The sequence below is a fragment of the Trematomus bernacchii genome, unplaced genomic scaffold (assembly GCF_902827165.1).
Source record: "Trematomus bernacchii unplaced genomic scaffold, fTreBer1.1, whole genome shotgun sequence".
NCBI classification, from domain to species: domain Eukaryota; kingdom Metazoa; phylum Chordata; class Actinopteri; order Perciformes; family Nototheniidae; genus Trematomus; species Trematomus bernacchii.
In genome coordinates, this window is record NW_022988043.1 from 19,166,928 (window position 1) to 19,183,244 (window position 16,317).

Here is a 16,317-nt window from a genome sequence, read left to right on the forward strand (position 1 = left end):
TGACTGGATGCTCTGACCGGTCCACTTCCTGTCCGGCGCTATGCTACGCCTCGCGTCGAAAAATAGACTTGCATCCTATTTTGAGCAGAGCCCAGCGCCGAGACGCTTCTGGGACGCTTCTGAGCCGTAACGCGGCGCATCTGGTGGAATAGCACCCATTGACTAGAGTGGCCGCGATCTTTGCGAACGCCGCAGCGCAGCCGTAACGCGGCCGTAACGCGACGCAGACGGACCCGGTGGAATCTAGGGGTAATGCTATCTTCTGCTAGTGGAGCCTCACAGCGGCGAAACCGTGCCGTGCCACACTAATTGCGCCGCACAAGCTCAGTTGAGGCTCCCTCCGCAAAATGAGGCCCCCTCCGCAAGGTGAGGCCCCCATCTTCCTGTAGGGAGGGACGGCCCTGAACATAAACTCACAAATATCACTGCTTTTCCCAGAGGTTTATCATAACCTGACTGATAACTATTGGGCTCTATCATTGGGAATTTATATATATTAACCCTCTGAGACCCACATAGGACATTTCCGTTTTTGTATATTTTTGTGTTTTGCCTTATAAATTGTAATTTCCTTACAGTATAATCAAGTTTTACACATCCCAGAAATCAGCACAACCTCAGCTAATGATATATGTCACTTATTAGAGACTTATATACAATATAATATGGGATATTTGCCCATAAAAAATGGGAGCTTGCATTTTTTACTTATTTCATAAAAAATAACTGCTAACCATAACATTGAAAAAAACATTCAACACAGACAATTGCACACATTTATTATCATTGTGTCTGAACTGATTAGAAGATTCTAACGTCTTCTGTTCATTAGTTATGCCCATTCTTTTGGGCAGTGTCCATGGGTGTTTTTTTGCAAGGAATAGTCTTTTTTTTTGTCAAGACTACACATCATGTGTAGTTCCTGTCCACAATCACACATGGCATGCTGAGCAGATTCGTCTGAATTTTCATCAACATCGTCCCCTTGAAAAAGCTCCAAAGCCTCAGCTGTAGTAAACTTCCTTGCCATACCTCAGTTTACTTTCAAAACACAAAAAAAACGTATTCCAACTTTTATTTTGTTGTCGCGCGTGGAACCGGTTCTCGTTTCAGTACACAAAACAACGGAACTGACTCTGAATCAGACTCCGATTGGCTGTGACTGCATCCACTCAGAGGCCGTTTCTCAATGTCGAGTAAACCTGCTGCAGAGCCACTATTTCAAGTATACTACGTCATCGAGTGGCGCCGAAGGACTGTTTAAATGCATGTTAAATGCCCAGCATTCGGCGCCACTCGATGACGTAGTATACTTGAAATAGTGGCTCTGCAGCAGGTATACTCGACATTGAGAAACGGCCAGAATGTGTCCGATTCAGAAACGTGACTCTTACACTATTTAAGTCACAAACAAAGATGGTGGATGAGAATATACCTATAAAACAGACAGAAAAGGATAAGCAATGCGCCAGAATCAAGGTGAGACTATCCGCATCTTTTAAAACTTTACGCACATTCGTTTCACCGAAATAAGTAAACGCCTCTCAATGAAAAACGTAATAGAGTTGTTTATTGCCGTTTCTATAGTTTAAGAGGAAAAACACGGCATGTCTCTGGCTCAAACAGCTGAGAAGTTATGACGCTTTGAACACAACGTGATATTTGGGATTGTATACGGCCCCGTAGGTCTCAAGCAATTCTATAGCTCCCAATATATTTCACCAAAACTAACAGAAGTCAACGTCATTATGCCAAAAAGTCAGGGTATCACCAAAGTCAGTACTAATCCTCTTGTGTCAATGAATCTCTGTACCATATGTCATGAAAATCCAACAGTTGGTTTCAGTTTTGACAAAAGTGGTAGACCAACAGGCTGACATCATCAGCCCTATATAGACTATAACAATAATAACAATAACTGCAATAACTATAATAGAATGCTAATTTGTGTCCTGCAGCGTAAGATTTGCTCTGAGCTAACAAGGTAGCAATTTCATGCTTACCCATAAATATTTTTAATGTATTCTCTTTATTTTCTCTTGCACCCTTCCCTCCGCCTTTCTCCCAGTTTTATCTCCATCCATCCCTCCCCCAGCCTCTCTTTTGTTTTCCTACACGCCTCATTCTGAGTTCAAGTCATGTAATCTGAAGCTCCATAACCAACTGAAAGAAACAAATTATAATTGTACAGATTACATCAGTGGGAAAAGCTGTCGCTGGAAATGAAACTGAACAGCTGAGTTGCTTTCTTTGTATCGCATCAAAATGTCCTGTTTAGTTCTTAAGACCCACAGAGACGTTCGTTTTTGTCCAAATAATTCAAGGTGACAACAGATTCTGGTGGGGGAAACAAAAAACGATGTTGTATAATAGACCTGAATTGGACTGAATTATTGGATTTTTACAACAAAAGAAATGTGGGGATTAAATGAATTAAACATACAAACCACAATCATTAAAAACGAAACCAATTGATGCAATGTTCTCAGGCAAACCCTAATCTTGGCAGTGTCACCGTTTACTTAGCTTTCATTTACCCAGGCAATTAAGACTTTATTCTGATCTAAAATGAAAACCTAAAAGAGAAGGAATTTGAGTTATGATACAGAAAATACTGCTTTTACATCTGAAGATAGTCCTGCATCATTCCCCAGACTGTCTTTCTCAGTCTTAATAAAAAGTAGACAACATAATTGTTTCCTCTTCTTTAAGGCAACATTCCTTGTAGTATACAGAAACAATTCGACAGCAAAACAAACAAGGGGGTTTGTTTGGCTGTTGAATTGTTTCTGCTTGGCTGAATTTCTCTGCATTTCCAAGCGGAGTAATAAGCCATGGTAAAATAAAAGCGAATCATTCCAAATCTCGTCACGATCCAGAGGTATTACATAATCTGGAATTAAGGCAGATTTACGTATATGCACTAATCCAGCTTTTCACTCGCTTAAATGATCACACGGAGTCTGACGATAAAGACCAGGATTGCAGTCATTATGTTGGACACAATCACAATATACGTATGCCCGCAGACACCACAAACATGGTCATGCTTGAACCAGGATGTCATTTAAGGTGGACATTTTGGGTATTGAATTAAAAATGTATAATTAGAATCAAGAAACAGTATGCATTTGGCAAGGGTTAACAAAGCTTTTAACCAAACATATTAGCTAATTCACTTTGAGGCTGTGGTGACAACTCACTATAACGAGAACACTAAATTAGACAGAGGAAGAGGTTTATTTTCCTAAGTTACCAGCATTAAAGGACATTTTTCAGAAGAACAAGACCGAGAACATGCAGGCTTTCTTATATATCTATACCATTTTCTGTCTATCAATACTCCCTGTTTTCCCGACCCTGTCCGATAGTGAGCTGACCATTTTTGGAATTTACTAAAAATATTAAAGGGGCCCTATTGTGCTTGTTTAGGCTTGTTCCTTTCCTGTAGTGTGTTATATAGGTTTTTGTGCATGTAAATGGTCTGCAAAGGCTCAAATTAATCCAGAAGTTCCCTCAAGAGGGAGTTTTTCTCCCACACACTCCCCCCTGCCTGAAACACCTCCATTGGACTCCTTTGTTTACTTCTGTAACATAATGACATCGTTATGCAATACTCGCAGCTTTATTGGCTAGTGCTCCAAAACACTGTACGTGATAGGTTGAGGGGCAGGACATTTCTGAATCATCTTTAAGCAGTTGACCAATCACATCAGAGCCGGCCAACCAATCAGAGCAGACTGTGCTCTTGTTTCAGACAGAGATGAAAAGAGGTGCTCAGCACAGGAAGAATGAGAAAAATAAGACCTTTTTGAACATTAAAGCATGTAAACATGTCACAGTAGAGGCACGAAATATAATTATGAAACCTGAAAATGAGCAAAATAGGGACCCTTTAATTGACTCATTTTAATGGGACTTTTTGTTTGTACTTTTAACATAAATAGGGAGCATATAATGCATCAAATGATTAGACTAATAGTGCTTTTTTATAAAGAGGATAAGATGTTATTTACCGGCTCCTCGTCTCCTGTTATTTTGCAAAGGTAGCGGTCTATTTTCAGTGGTGGATGAATTCAGATGTGTGGCTCTATTGAATTTGGAAAGAACTGTGTGTGTGGAAGTGAAAATAATCCATATTGTTTGTGTTCATGGTAATAAAGAAACAGCCAAGAGAAACAGTGCGCCTAAAACAAGTTTTTGGCTTTGAAGCTCAATGGTAGGAAAATGGTAAAGAGTATCAGGCTTTGATACACACACAGTAGGATGCATGTAGAAGAAGAAGAAGATATACTTTATTAATCCCTCACATGGACATTTTCTTTTCTTTCTCCATGTATAGTTAGCATTGGTCTTTTCAAAGGATTTGTTGGCAATAAGAAAGTCATATCCTGTAAGTACTCCTACAGAAAACCAGCCTGACCAGTGTTGATTACAATCCAGTTTCAGCGTATCAAAAGGTTTTCCATTCCAACTCGTTCACGCTAGCTTCAGGGGCAGCCTGTGTGGCAGAGTGAAAGATTTCCTGTTTGTCTATTCAGGTAACAATCAGCCAGGGCAGCTTTCAGCCTGGGGGTTTAATAAATAGGATTGTTGTGAGTGTAAAGCAAGGCGTCGCAGGAAGAAACTCCCGGTCAAAGCTTTAACAGCTAAATGATATGGCAAATCAGACCAGTGTCCACAGCGTCATTACCATGCTGTGTGACTGAAGACATCAGATGCTTACTCTTATGGAGAAAGCCTGTCTGGAGTGTCAGAACTGTGCTAAAGGTCTCTTATGCAAGCGTGACATCCAGGCTGATGTGCTGGATTTTAAATGACAAACATTGACTTTATGCTTTTTTTGTGCTACATTCCTCTTATAGCTCCAACACAGAGCAGTGCAATGTTTCCCATTTGTGCCATCCCTGTCACAGTTCACTGTCTCGCTCATGGAAACCGGTTTAATAATTATATTTTTGACACCGAGAGAAATACACTTGTGAGATGTTCTTCCATATTGGCACTGATGACAAAAAATAAATACTTGTTATAGTCAAGATATTTACATTTGACTTTACTTCAATAATATCTTATTGCATATCTGCGTTCCCAGGTGAGGTCATAAAAAGCAGGGTTAGAAAGCAATGTAGGTGCTTGATAAATAGGGCAGATAAATACCTGTGACTACTGTAATCTATTGTCCCGGGGGCGAATGCTAGACAAAAGCCAAATGTTATTGGGTGTTAGTGGAAAAGGGAATTAACAGGAGTGAGGGATTCTTCACTAGGGCTGTTAAGACCTTTGCAACGTGTCAAAATTGGCAACTATCGGAATAGATTCCATTAGTACCAAGAGGCAACATACAGATTCCAGTGGAACACAGAATGTGGTTGAAAATGTCTCCGTTTATAGCAAGTGTATGAAACAGTGACAACAATCATCATCTTAAAGACTTAAAGGTCCCATGTCATGCTTTTCTGGTTATTACCCGTCCCCTTGTGTGTTATGTAGCTTTTCATGCATGTAAATGGTCTGCAAAGTCACAAACCCTCAAAGTACACCCTGTAGCGAGTAAAACTCTAACACAGAAAAGACCTGCAGCTCCGGGACGAGGCTGTGAGTTTGTGTGTGAGCACACACACAAACTCCCAGCCAGGCTGCGGGTGTGTGTGTGTACTCGGGCTGGTTTCGGGCCGGGCTTCGCTGGGCTCACAGGGGGGGGGGGGGGCAGGAGCTCCAACAAGCCGTTTAGGACAGAGTGAATACACATACTATACAGAGATGCTGTATGAGAAACCAATGTGAGTTTGGAAAATTGCACAATATAAATCTATTCTAGTAGACCTCAACAATGGAATTATGATCAGTAGAAATGGCCATGACATGGGACCTTTAAATGTTAAGGGCGTCTTCCGTAATTTGGTTGAAATAACTATTTCACTCCGTATTCCTCAGTGTCAAGGTTTATAGTTAGCTGCCTTAAATATAGCCGTTTCTGCATTACAAGTGCCATTATTTGGTTCTTCCTGAGTTTTAAAACTTTGGGTAAACCGCTGTAAGAAATCCTGGGTGCGAGTGCCTCCTACTTTTCGCCTTTGTTGCAAGTGTGATTTGGTGCCTCTGCTACTGTCTTATTGCTTCCACTTTTACAACCTCCGTCTCTGGCTAGGCTTGTGAGGAGCTCCAGGACTCTGATCTCGTGCTCCATGCGAGCTTTCTCCCTCCTCTCCTCCCTCTCGGCCGTCTCCCTCTGCGAGCGCTCCTCCCTCTGCAGCCACTGGGAGAGGAGCTCCTGATGCCAGCGGCCCTGCTCCTGCCGCTGGCCCTCCAGCTGCACCATCAGGCCCCGGGTCTGCGACACCAGCCGCTGGAAGCACTCCGACAGGTGCTTGAGGCCTGAGGACTCCGAGTGAAGGTGCCCACAGGTAGGGAGTGTGTTGGGGCTTGGATCTGAGGGTGTGGGGAGAGGAGAGGATTGGGTAACAGCAGCTGGAGGAGGAGGAGGAGGAGGAGGAGGAGCAGCTGGAGGTTGAGGTGGTACTACATGTGTGGAAGGACTGCTGTTTTCCACTAGTGCACCTACAGAGGATATAAAACAGTACAGGTATCTGATTATCGCTGATGACAGGAAATGATAACTCAATGAATCACCAGCAGAAAAAGAACCAATATTTTAAGCAAAAATGCTTATTTTGGCTTCCATCTACTATAATGTGACTTTGATTCACCTAATTTCATAATTAACTGAATATCAAAAATGTTCTCGACAGTTGATTCGAAGAAACCAGCAATAAAGATATTTACTGCAGTGTCTTTAATGTACCTATGTTGACATAATAATAATAATAATACATTACATTTATATAGCGCTGGTGCTCAAAGCGCTTTACAAGCAAGTAAAGAAGAAAAAAAAGAAAAGAAAAAATAGACAGAGTGAAGGGCTGATGAGGAATTTCTTTACTTTATGAACATAAAAAATAGCTGCACTCACAAAATGACACTTTAATTTTGTTGTCGTATTTGGTACCAAAATACACAAACATCTGACTGCAAGAAATTAAAAAGCACCAATAGTGGTGATGTCGTTTTTTATTTTTTTTAAATATCCTGGATTTATTCCTGCTATGTAGAGTTGCTGACCTTGCTTGAACAGTAATTTTTTTTAATACAAATTATTGAATGACAATACTTTTGTTGCTCATTTAATAAAAGACTACACTATAATATTTTAATAATAATTGAATGATTTAAATTTCAGGTTAGGTTATAAACTAGTTCTCTACATGTTTTTTCAGCAATGCGTACCTGTAACAAATAAATCCTGTGATTTCTTTTACTAGGTGAAATATACCCATGTGATCGCATGATACCTTCTGTTATTATTGCAGATTGCACGGGTCGGCCACCGTAGGTCAGGTTTGTAATTCATCATAAGTAGCAACATAATAAAACTATAGGACCATAATAAAATCCCAGATTCAAGATTACTTTATGTTAAATACGTGTTTTTTTATTTAACATGTAGCATTTGTTGAGTGTTATTTTAAGCCTCTTATGAATGACATAATAAGCACAGTACATACCGGTAATTTCACGATGGATGGATGATTCTGTGTAAACTTCATGACGTCGCTGAGGGAATCCTGAATTGCTGGTCTCAAACTCATCCGTTGAAACTTCTCTGTCCTCCAATTTGACTTCAGAGTCAAACTGCCAAGACTGACGGCCTGCTCTCTCTTCTAAAGAGCTCAAATTTTGTCTTACTGTCCTGCCCGGATAACCAAAATGGTTTTCTATGTTCAAATTCAAATCTTTTGGGATACTTCCTGTCCTTTCAAAGGAGTCAAGGTAACGCCCTGCCATGCGTCCTGGAGAAACAAAATATGGCCCTCCTTCCTCTGCCTCTGACCTCCGGCCCAACACAGCGTCCATCTCGGCAAAATATTTAAAAGTGCAAGGCTGCGAGCTGCTCCTTTGTAGTTTGGCTCTCACGTAGTTAGCCTTGAGAGTTTTGACACGGAGCCGGCACTGGTGTGGACTTCGAGAGAAACCCATTTCACTCATGCGGACAGAGAGGTGTTTGAAGACATGGCGGTTGCGAAGGTTTTCCGCCAAACTCTTCTGGATGCGCTCGTCGCTCCAGGCGCACAGCAGCACCTGAGTCTCCTCCACCGTCCAGTTTACTGAGCGCTCAGCTTCCCGTTTTCCTGTGTAAATAGAAACACAGCTGAAAACAGGGAATGACTTCACAATTGATCACTGGTGTTCTTGGGTTATGGTTCATAAACATTTAAACGTAATTAAATGCACATGAACAAGACGAACCCATGATTTGATTTGAGGAGAGGATCCCCATGTATTAAACACTCTCAGTGAGATGCCATACCATAACACCTCTCCAAAATGAATTGGTTTAAGCTAGATTTACCTACATATCAATTGCTGAACTTCAAGAGCGGCTGCATCCAACATGGAATACCTTCTATACATACAACAGTCATAAGGAAACATTATTTAAATTGTTATGAAATATGCTATACAATCGAGAAACAAAATATATTTATGTTTCCGAAACTGCATATTAGGGTCCACTGGTGTGAAAAGTACATTTTAATAATCATCCTAAACTTCAAATTCTGGACTTAATGATACTATTAGAAAGTCAGAAATAAAGGGATATCAGCTAAGGTAAAGATGGATGTTGGGTCACCATGAGATATGGCACATTAGCAGCGACGTTTACATAGTTAAATAGTTATTTAATATACATCCATAACAGTGTGCATGTATTTGAAAAGTATGGATTAAATGTACTAACAAACGTATCAAATGGCTTAAAATGATAGGAGCACACATTTAACTAAGCTGTCCTTAGAAAATATCACATCCTTAAAGGACGTATGCTTGCTAATGGCCAGATAGCAAGCTGTTAAAAGACACTGGGTGTTAATAAAGAAAGATACATGTCATCTAACAGTTAAGAAGTTGGGGGTTACCATTTAGGCTAATTCAGATACATACATAATGATAATACGATTTATACAAAAGGGTGTCATTGTACAAGCCTGTCAATTAGCAGAGAGTGTTTAGCAGCGGAATAACTGAGTGAAACCAGACCAGGAAGCTAGTTCTGCTCGCTGTAACAAACACAGCTAGGGTTAGCGGCTAACAGTTAGCAGACCTAGCTATATGAATTATTCTGACTCTCTGCTGCCTGTTAAACAACAAATAACAGATGTCGGTTAATAGAATGGTTCTTACGTTTGGTCGTTGAAACAAAGCTGGTCGAGTTTATCATCGGATGATTCATTTTAACGGGCTGTAGAAAATGTAAACAATCCTCTCAGGCACCGACAGTGCTCTCTTCCGGGTTGAGTCGAGTCCAGCCCGTCACGTGGTGTGACGTGGTCAGAGTCGTGTGATAATGTAAAAATAATTTACAGAAAATGCAGAAACAACACGAATAATGACAGTTATGACAGCTCCCACATAACACACATTTAGTAAAAACGTATAACATAACTTAATGTTGCCTTCAATGTTCCCAATATATTTAATTTTGTACAGATCCTATGAATATTCCCACTGTGATCATTACATATTTATGTTATTGAGGTAGAAGAAGGATACTATGATCTTTACACTATTAATCTCTTTTAGTATGCAGCATATCAATATTGTCATTTGTGTTGTACAATATTTAACAAGTGCACCATCATTTTTGTCAATATAATGTGTCACCAGTAGTTTTATTTAGCACAATAAAAATGATCAGGTATCAACTGAATACACATATTTATTAGATTGATTATGTTATATAATGCTAGAGGAAAATATAAGTGATACTTGTGGATGATAAAGAAATGTACATCTGTTTGATTATTTTTAAACAGTTCACGTACATATGAATATTATTTAATAGGAGTCAAAAGTCAAATTAGACATGGAAACAAATGCCATTATTAATAACGATGTAAGAACAAGGCTTAAATTGTTAAACAGAAATGTCCTACGCAGCAGCTGGATTATGGGAGTAAGGGTTAATATCCTATATGGTAAATATTGCTAAGTCTGTGTGTCAAGATTCTCACAGACAAACAGCGATGCCTGAATGAAGGCAGGCACCTCATTCATTTGAAGTAGCCCAAGGTGGCACATCGGGGCAAAAAAATGCAGAGCTGTAAAGCTAACCAACCTGGGATAGCTTCTGGCGCCACATACCACGTAATCCAGGATGCAACCCAATTCATAGGAGCAAACAAATACATCCTACTCTTTACCTTTTAATGATACATAGTATGAAAAACGTTTTCAGTGTATTGGTCCCTACTTTTAGTCTAAATGGCATTAAAGGTCTTTTCATAGAGAGGTGCAGAAACGCGTCCAAAAACTCGAAAATGTCTTAGCATTTTACCACTTCCGATTTCCTCGGCTAGAAGTCAACAGTTTTATGAACATGTTTGTAGTTAGAAACCTGAAATACATTCCATGGTTAAAGCAAGCTGAAGAGATTTTCATGTTTAGTTCTCCGTCAAAAAGAATTGAGTAATAACCCCATTTGTGAATGTCTGAAGCTTCTATGTGTCATAAAAACGACTGTTGCTAACAAGTGACTGAAAGAGACTACAAAACAGCAACACGCCAACATGACCTTTAGCTTAGCAGTGGTGATGGGCAGCCATGAGACCGTTATATAGTTTGTTTAAAGTCTAACGTTAGCTTTTGAATTCTGCCGTTTGCATTGCATTTACGTGATTTGTGATATGGACCTTGAGTCTGAAATAAAGATTGATTACACTTCAAAAATCACAGTGGTGTTAATATGTGGAAAAGATCCTGCTGAATAAAATGTATTAAGTATCATGAATGGACGTCTTTGTGATGCTAACTTCTGGGTCGTTGTACAAAAATACACCATCACTCTAAAGACCATGTTTCTTGTATAAAGTTATATCCAGATCGAGCTAGGGTTTCGTTGAGACTGATTTGGAATAGAATGGCTTTAGAATTGCTTTGTTACAAAAAGTATTGTACTCCCTTGGCCAGAACCTTTATAGAAAAAAATGAACACCACAAACCAAGAAACCTTGTGAATAAATGTAAAATTGGGAAAGACATATCCATATTTAAAGCTGTCCACACGCGATCAAGAGGCTTTTTAACAGCCAAGTGTGAACACGTCCTCCAGAGGCCGCACATTTGTTTAAACATTGAATAATAAGTGGGAAACATTAAGAGGAAACAGCTCCTAAAGAGGCTGTGAGGTGCTAATGGGTCGTCTTGTGCGTTCTCTGGATGTCTGCTGAGATCTCTGGTGTCCCTCCCTCTATTTCACCTCCCCAGTCTTTCATCCACAAAACAGAGCAATTAGCTTGGGGGAGTCCTAAAGTGCTGCTAATGCAAATTCAGTCTGCTTTCCTGCTGTGACATTTGCATTTTGAGCTCTGTCTTTGTTCTGTTATAGAGTGACTTGGGATGAGTTTAACTGTTATCTTGAAGAGAATGCCGGTGTCATTTCCAGTTAGAGACAATTCTCTTCTTTAGAAATATGATTTTGAAAAAACACACGTTTCAACAACCTTAATAAAGTTGTGGTGACATTTTCTACAACAGGCCTGAGAAAATCGGATTTTGTACTTCTAATGTTGGAAAAAGCTAAACGCTGTATATATATATAAGGGGATAAAGGTTTTTCTTCACAGCACAATGCCAAACACTGACTGCTCGCAGGCACACACACACAGTTACATGTATAAATGATTAGCCGGCCACAGCACAGGTAATTACAGAGGAAGAGGACAGACAGTCAACTGGACATCCGTGTCATTACTCACGCATGCCTCTGGGCTGCTGAGGAGCGTCACACACTCCTCTCTCACACAGAGGCTTCCAGGCACATGCACGTAACACACAAACAAAGGTAAATCCTAGAAGAATACTGTCCCTCTTTGAGCCTGACTGTACACTCACATGGATGTTTGATTGTTTTGTAAGGATGAGTGGGGATGCAATGTTATTTAATGACAACCTTTTTTTATCAACTTTGATTTTCTTTGATTCATATACGGTATTTGTCTTTTTTAAATATGTATATTATGTATGTATGTTGTATGTTTTATTATTTCATTTATTTATTTTTGAGCAAGTGCATTTTTGGTTTCATGTTGACATTTTGAATGCAATATAATTACTCAGTCAGTGAAAAAAAAGGCAAACAATAGTAAAGAATCAGCTAACATACCGATATTAATTATAGAGAAAAGATACACATTAATGCATAAAAAATAGAGACAAATGAGTACACATCCACAGCTAAAAATGTGTATTTTAAAAACGTGAATATGAATATAGTGAAAATGGTATGTGCACGTAACAGTGAATAATGCACAGTATATTTGCAAAAAAAAAAATATATTGCACATCGAAGGTTTAATACACAAGTTTGTAGCAGTCTGTATGATGCGGTGGTCTACCAAGAGCCGGTATTTGTAAAGTCGGATCGCTGCAGGAAGGAAGGTTCTACAAGTGCTACGAGTTTCAAACCTCTGATCTTTCTAGTATGATGTAAGCTCCATTATCAGTCTTTGCTCTCTTGGGCTTCAGGGGATGAACACGTTACAAAAGAGTATGTGAACAACGAGAAAAAGGAGCCAGACCATTAATATATGTCTTCAATAAATACGTATATAAGTACAGAGCCTGTGCTGTCCCCCTCTTCTGACGTGTCTTCCTCCCCGTCCTCAAAAGGGAGGGACAGGCTCTAGATCAGGATATTCAATTAGTTTGGACTGGGGGCTGGTTGATAAAAATGATCAAAAATAAGAGGCCAGGAAAAATGTGGCTTGAAATATGAGCTATCACGTTAATAGCTGCAGATACAGTAAAGTATTACAACAGCATAGTTATTGCATATATTGTTGTGAGTAAAAGCATGAAAGCAACATGCTGCATTGCATTGAAACAAGACACATAGACCTTAAGCATTTCTGCATTTATAAGGCATGTTCAGAATTAGTTTTAAGTGCAAACAACATTGCACACAATAAAACATGCTTGTGTGCATATGGTATTGAAGAAACACATCAGTATTTTATAAAGTGAAAATGTAAAAGTGCATCAGACACCTACAATTAATCCATAATTAGAATTTCAATCATTTAACTAAAGTAATTCAACCTAAGTGTACACAACAAAAATAAAGCATGCTTCATAACATTTCAGTGAAGATCAGCATTTTATCAATGGACATTTTTTCTATTTTGAAATTGCATCAGACCTGAATGATCATTCCATTCATGGATCATTTAACTAACACAAAACAGCACTTTAAAGACGTTTCCTTTGCTTAGCCATGTAATGTGGAAGGTGAGGTACAGACGGCTCACACACTGGAGAACATTTACATCAGCCCAGGCTGCAAGAGAACTGAAGTATCCCACTGTGGAAGCTCAGCATCCCCCAACCCCCCTTTTCATGTGTCCTGACAACCAGCAGCAGTGGCGTTGATTAGGTCAGTGGTGGTTAGCCAACTTTCACACCAGACCCCAAACAATGACTCAACATGGGGGCCGTGCAACAGTTTGTGGAATCTGTGGTTTTTTTCTTTTTTTGCTTGTGGCCTCCATACATTCAGAGTGATGTCAACCTTGTTGCAAAGTACTCATACTGACTTCATTTAGGCCCCGCTCACACGGGACCGTTTGCGTTTATGCACAGTATGCGTATTCAAAAAAGTCTTCCGTTCACATGCATTCGTTTCATTTAACGTGTCTGTTCAAACGAGGCCGCTGGAAACGCTGTAGTACATATGCCGGGACTGTAAGTGGCGCTGTAACTTCCGCCAAAATACACCAAAAGCCGCGAAGAAGAGCAGCCCGAGCAGCCCCGCCGCAATGTTGCCATGGCTACCCTTCTGTTTAAGCCCTGCGGTGTATTTAGCAACATGTAGTTCATGTAATTCTCCATGTCCACTTGTTGCTGATGGTTGTGGTAGAGGAGCTGTAGATTTTGCACTAATATCTGTAGCATGGTCAGTAGCAGTAGCACTAGCAGTAGCTACTGACAGGAGGAAGTGTGTGTGGCGACTGCTGGTATTCAGCGGGATATAGTCATTTCCTCAGCATATGGATAAATGCAACGGGGAAGTTAACTGAAAGAAACCGAATCTGTGGATATTGCATCGACCGACCAAGAAGCACGTCTCTGTGGAGAGGACGGCTCAGAAAGAGAGAGATATTCTCTACAAACACCGGGTGAGATCCTCCTTTGTCAATATAATGGATCAATGCATGAAATCTGACTCTGTTTATTTTGTTTAAGGAGTATATTGGGCGTTAACAATTCTGGTTTGCCTTTTATAATATTATTTCATTCAAGAACCCCTTGTGCGTTTAATTAACACAGCTATTTTTGATAGTTGCTACAGCAGTGAGCAGGAGAGGTGGGGCTATCACTATTTTTTCAGGGAATATTCGCATCGAGGTGATTACACGGACTCGGTTGACCCCCAGAGCGTTTCGTTTGCAAATCTATCCACCTTGGGACCCGTTATCGTTTGTGGGGTCAGTTTCTATCGGCCTCGTGTAAATAATAGGGCTATACGCACGCGAAACTATGCAGATACAAGCAGTTTTCTCCTCGTGTAAACGGCGCCTTAATTGTATTGTTCATCTGAAAAATTCTACACAAATAAAAGCTCAACAGAGCAAAAGGAAGTATAACAAACACGCTTCTTGAGCAGCCTGCCTCGTAGGTTCAATCACTTTTGCCTTTTGTTTATCCTCGCTACTGGAAAAATGAACCATGTCTTGTCATTTCTTGTTTTGTTTATCGTTGCAGTGAAGGGGCAGGCCAATGACGACGGCTGCTAAACAAATGTGTTTGAAACTAAAGAGAAACTGAGTATCTGTAAATTGCAGTAAATGGTGCAAACTAAAATGTCTGCTCAGAGAGGTAAGGTTGATACATTTGAAAACATTCGCTTTTTTAAACAGTAAATAAAGAAACATGTTCTCCCTAGCATCCGTAGCAACAACACTTAATTTATAAATGAAGTGCTACTTTTAACATGAATGCCAAGATAATCTCGTGTCTTCTGGTTGTAATTGTAAGCTACTCATTCCCAGTTGATATTGCAGCACCCCATGCAAAAAACATTCTCCCATAGCTGTGATTTGCAGCTTTAAAGCACATGCCTTTTTGCCAGGGTAGGTTGCTGAACCACAGACTTATAAAACCCACATGGAGAAACCACGGCAGGTCATTTATCAGCCATAACATTGAATTTCAGAGCTGTTATGATGTGGAGTTTTGAACCCCTCTTTTTTTCAAAGCTTTGCTCCAGTCTTTTAAATTAATTACAGAACTCTTGGTCCCATGCGTGGACACCCTCTAATTTGCTCTCATTTTTTATAGTAGCCACCAATTTGTAGAGGCCACTTTGACCAACAAAGATCTTATGGCAGCGCATCTGCGTTTCAAAACACTTCCTACGAGAACCAGATGCTTCTTCGTGGCCAATGTAATAAATTCATCAACAAACAGAGATAGGAACAGAGATAATCTGTAAAAGTGTGTTGTAACCAAAGGCTGATTGTAATATAGCTTCAGGATATCTTCGGGCTGATTTTTGGTCCCAGTCCGCCCCTGCATGTAAGGCTAAAATTATCTTCAGTCCAGACCAAACTTCCTGTACGTGAGTCGCAGTCATTTGCAAATCTGTGTGACTCTATGGGCATTTCCACCTTAAATTCCTCTTTCCTTTGTTTGCTTCCAACAGGAACTGACAAGCTAAAAGTTAAACAAAGAGTTAAAAGACTCCAAAAATACCTCACGCTTTGTTGTTCCATATATTTACGCCCATCGATAACAACATGAAATTCCACAAAGTTATTCTTTACCAAAAAAGGTAGGGAATTCTAAATGGTAAAGCCAGTGATATCTGTTCACTGTCCATAAACCAGACACTGAAATCAAAGGGTCGGATGGCGTCAACTGCCCCACTGGACAAGGCAGACTAAGACTGAACATGTAAACAGCTGAATGAATGATTCCTTTGTCATGTTTCTACACCATTGACCGGCCGTAGTAAACAGCTGAAAACACACCTCCTCTTTGGTTAATGATATTTGAAGTGTCCTGAATCAAGAACACTGCATTCCACAATGGATCCTCATTGATATATTAATCTTGAGGCAAAATATTTAGGTAAAGACTGAGCTGAATTGAATTGAACAAAGCAGTGGTGGGCAGTCCAGTAATGTCTGTACAAGTTTCCTTTTAATGCCACTTTATAATCTACTCGATCAATCATAATTATACAGAAACGGAAGCTGT

At 39.9% G+C, this 16,317-nt stretch overlaps 1 protein-coding gene across 1 annotated transcript; it reads right to left on the reverse strand.

The window, feature by feature from the left end:
• Positions 1 to 5,803: 5,803 nt before the first annotated feature.
• Positions 5,804 to 9,357, reverse strand: LOC117472770. The gene is made up of 3 exons (XM_034118166.1): positions 9,244 to 9,357; positions 7,566 to 8,189; positions 5,804 to 6,561 (listed from the first exon to the last, which is right to left on the reverse strand). The coding sequence occupies exons 1-3, from the start codon at positions 9,290 to 9,292 to the stop codon at positions 6,065 to 6,067; spliced, it is 1,170 nt and encodes a 389-aa protein (XP_033974057.1). The 5' UTR covers positions 9,293 to 9,357; the 3' UTR covers positions 5,804 to 6,064.
• Positions 9,358 to 16,317: the final 6,960 nt, after the last annotated feature.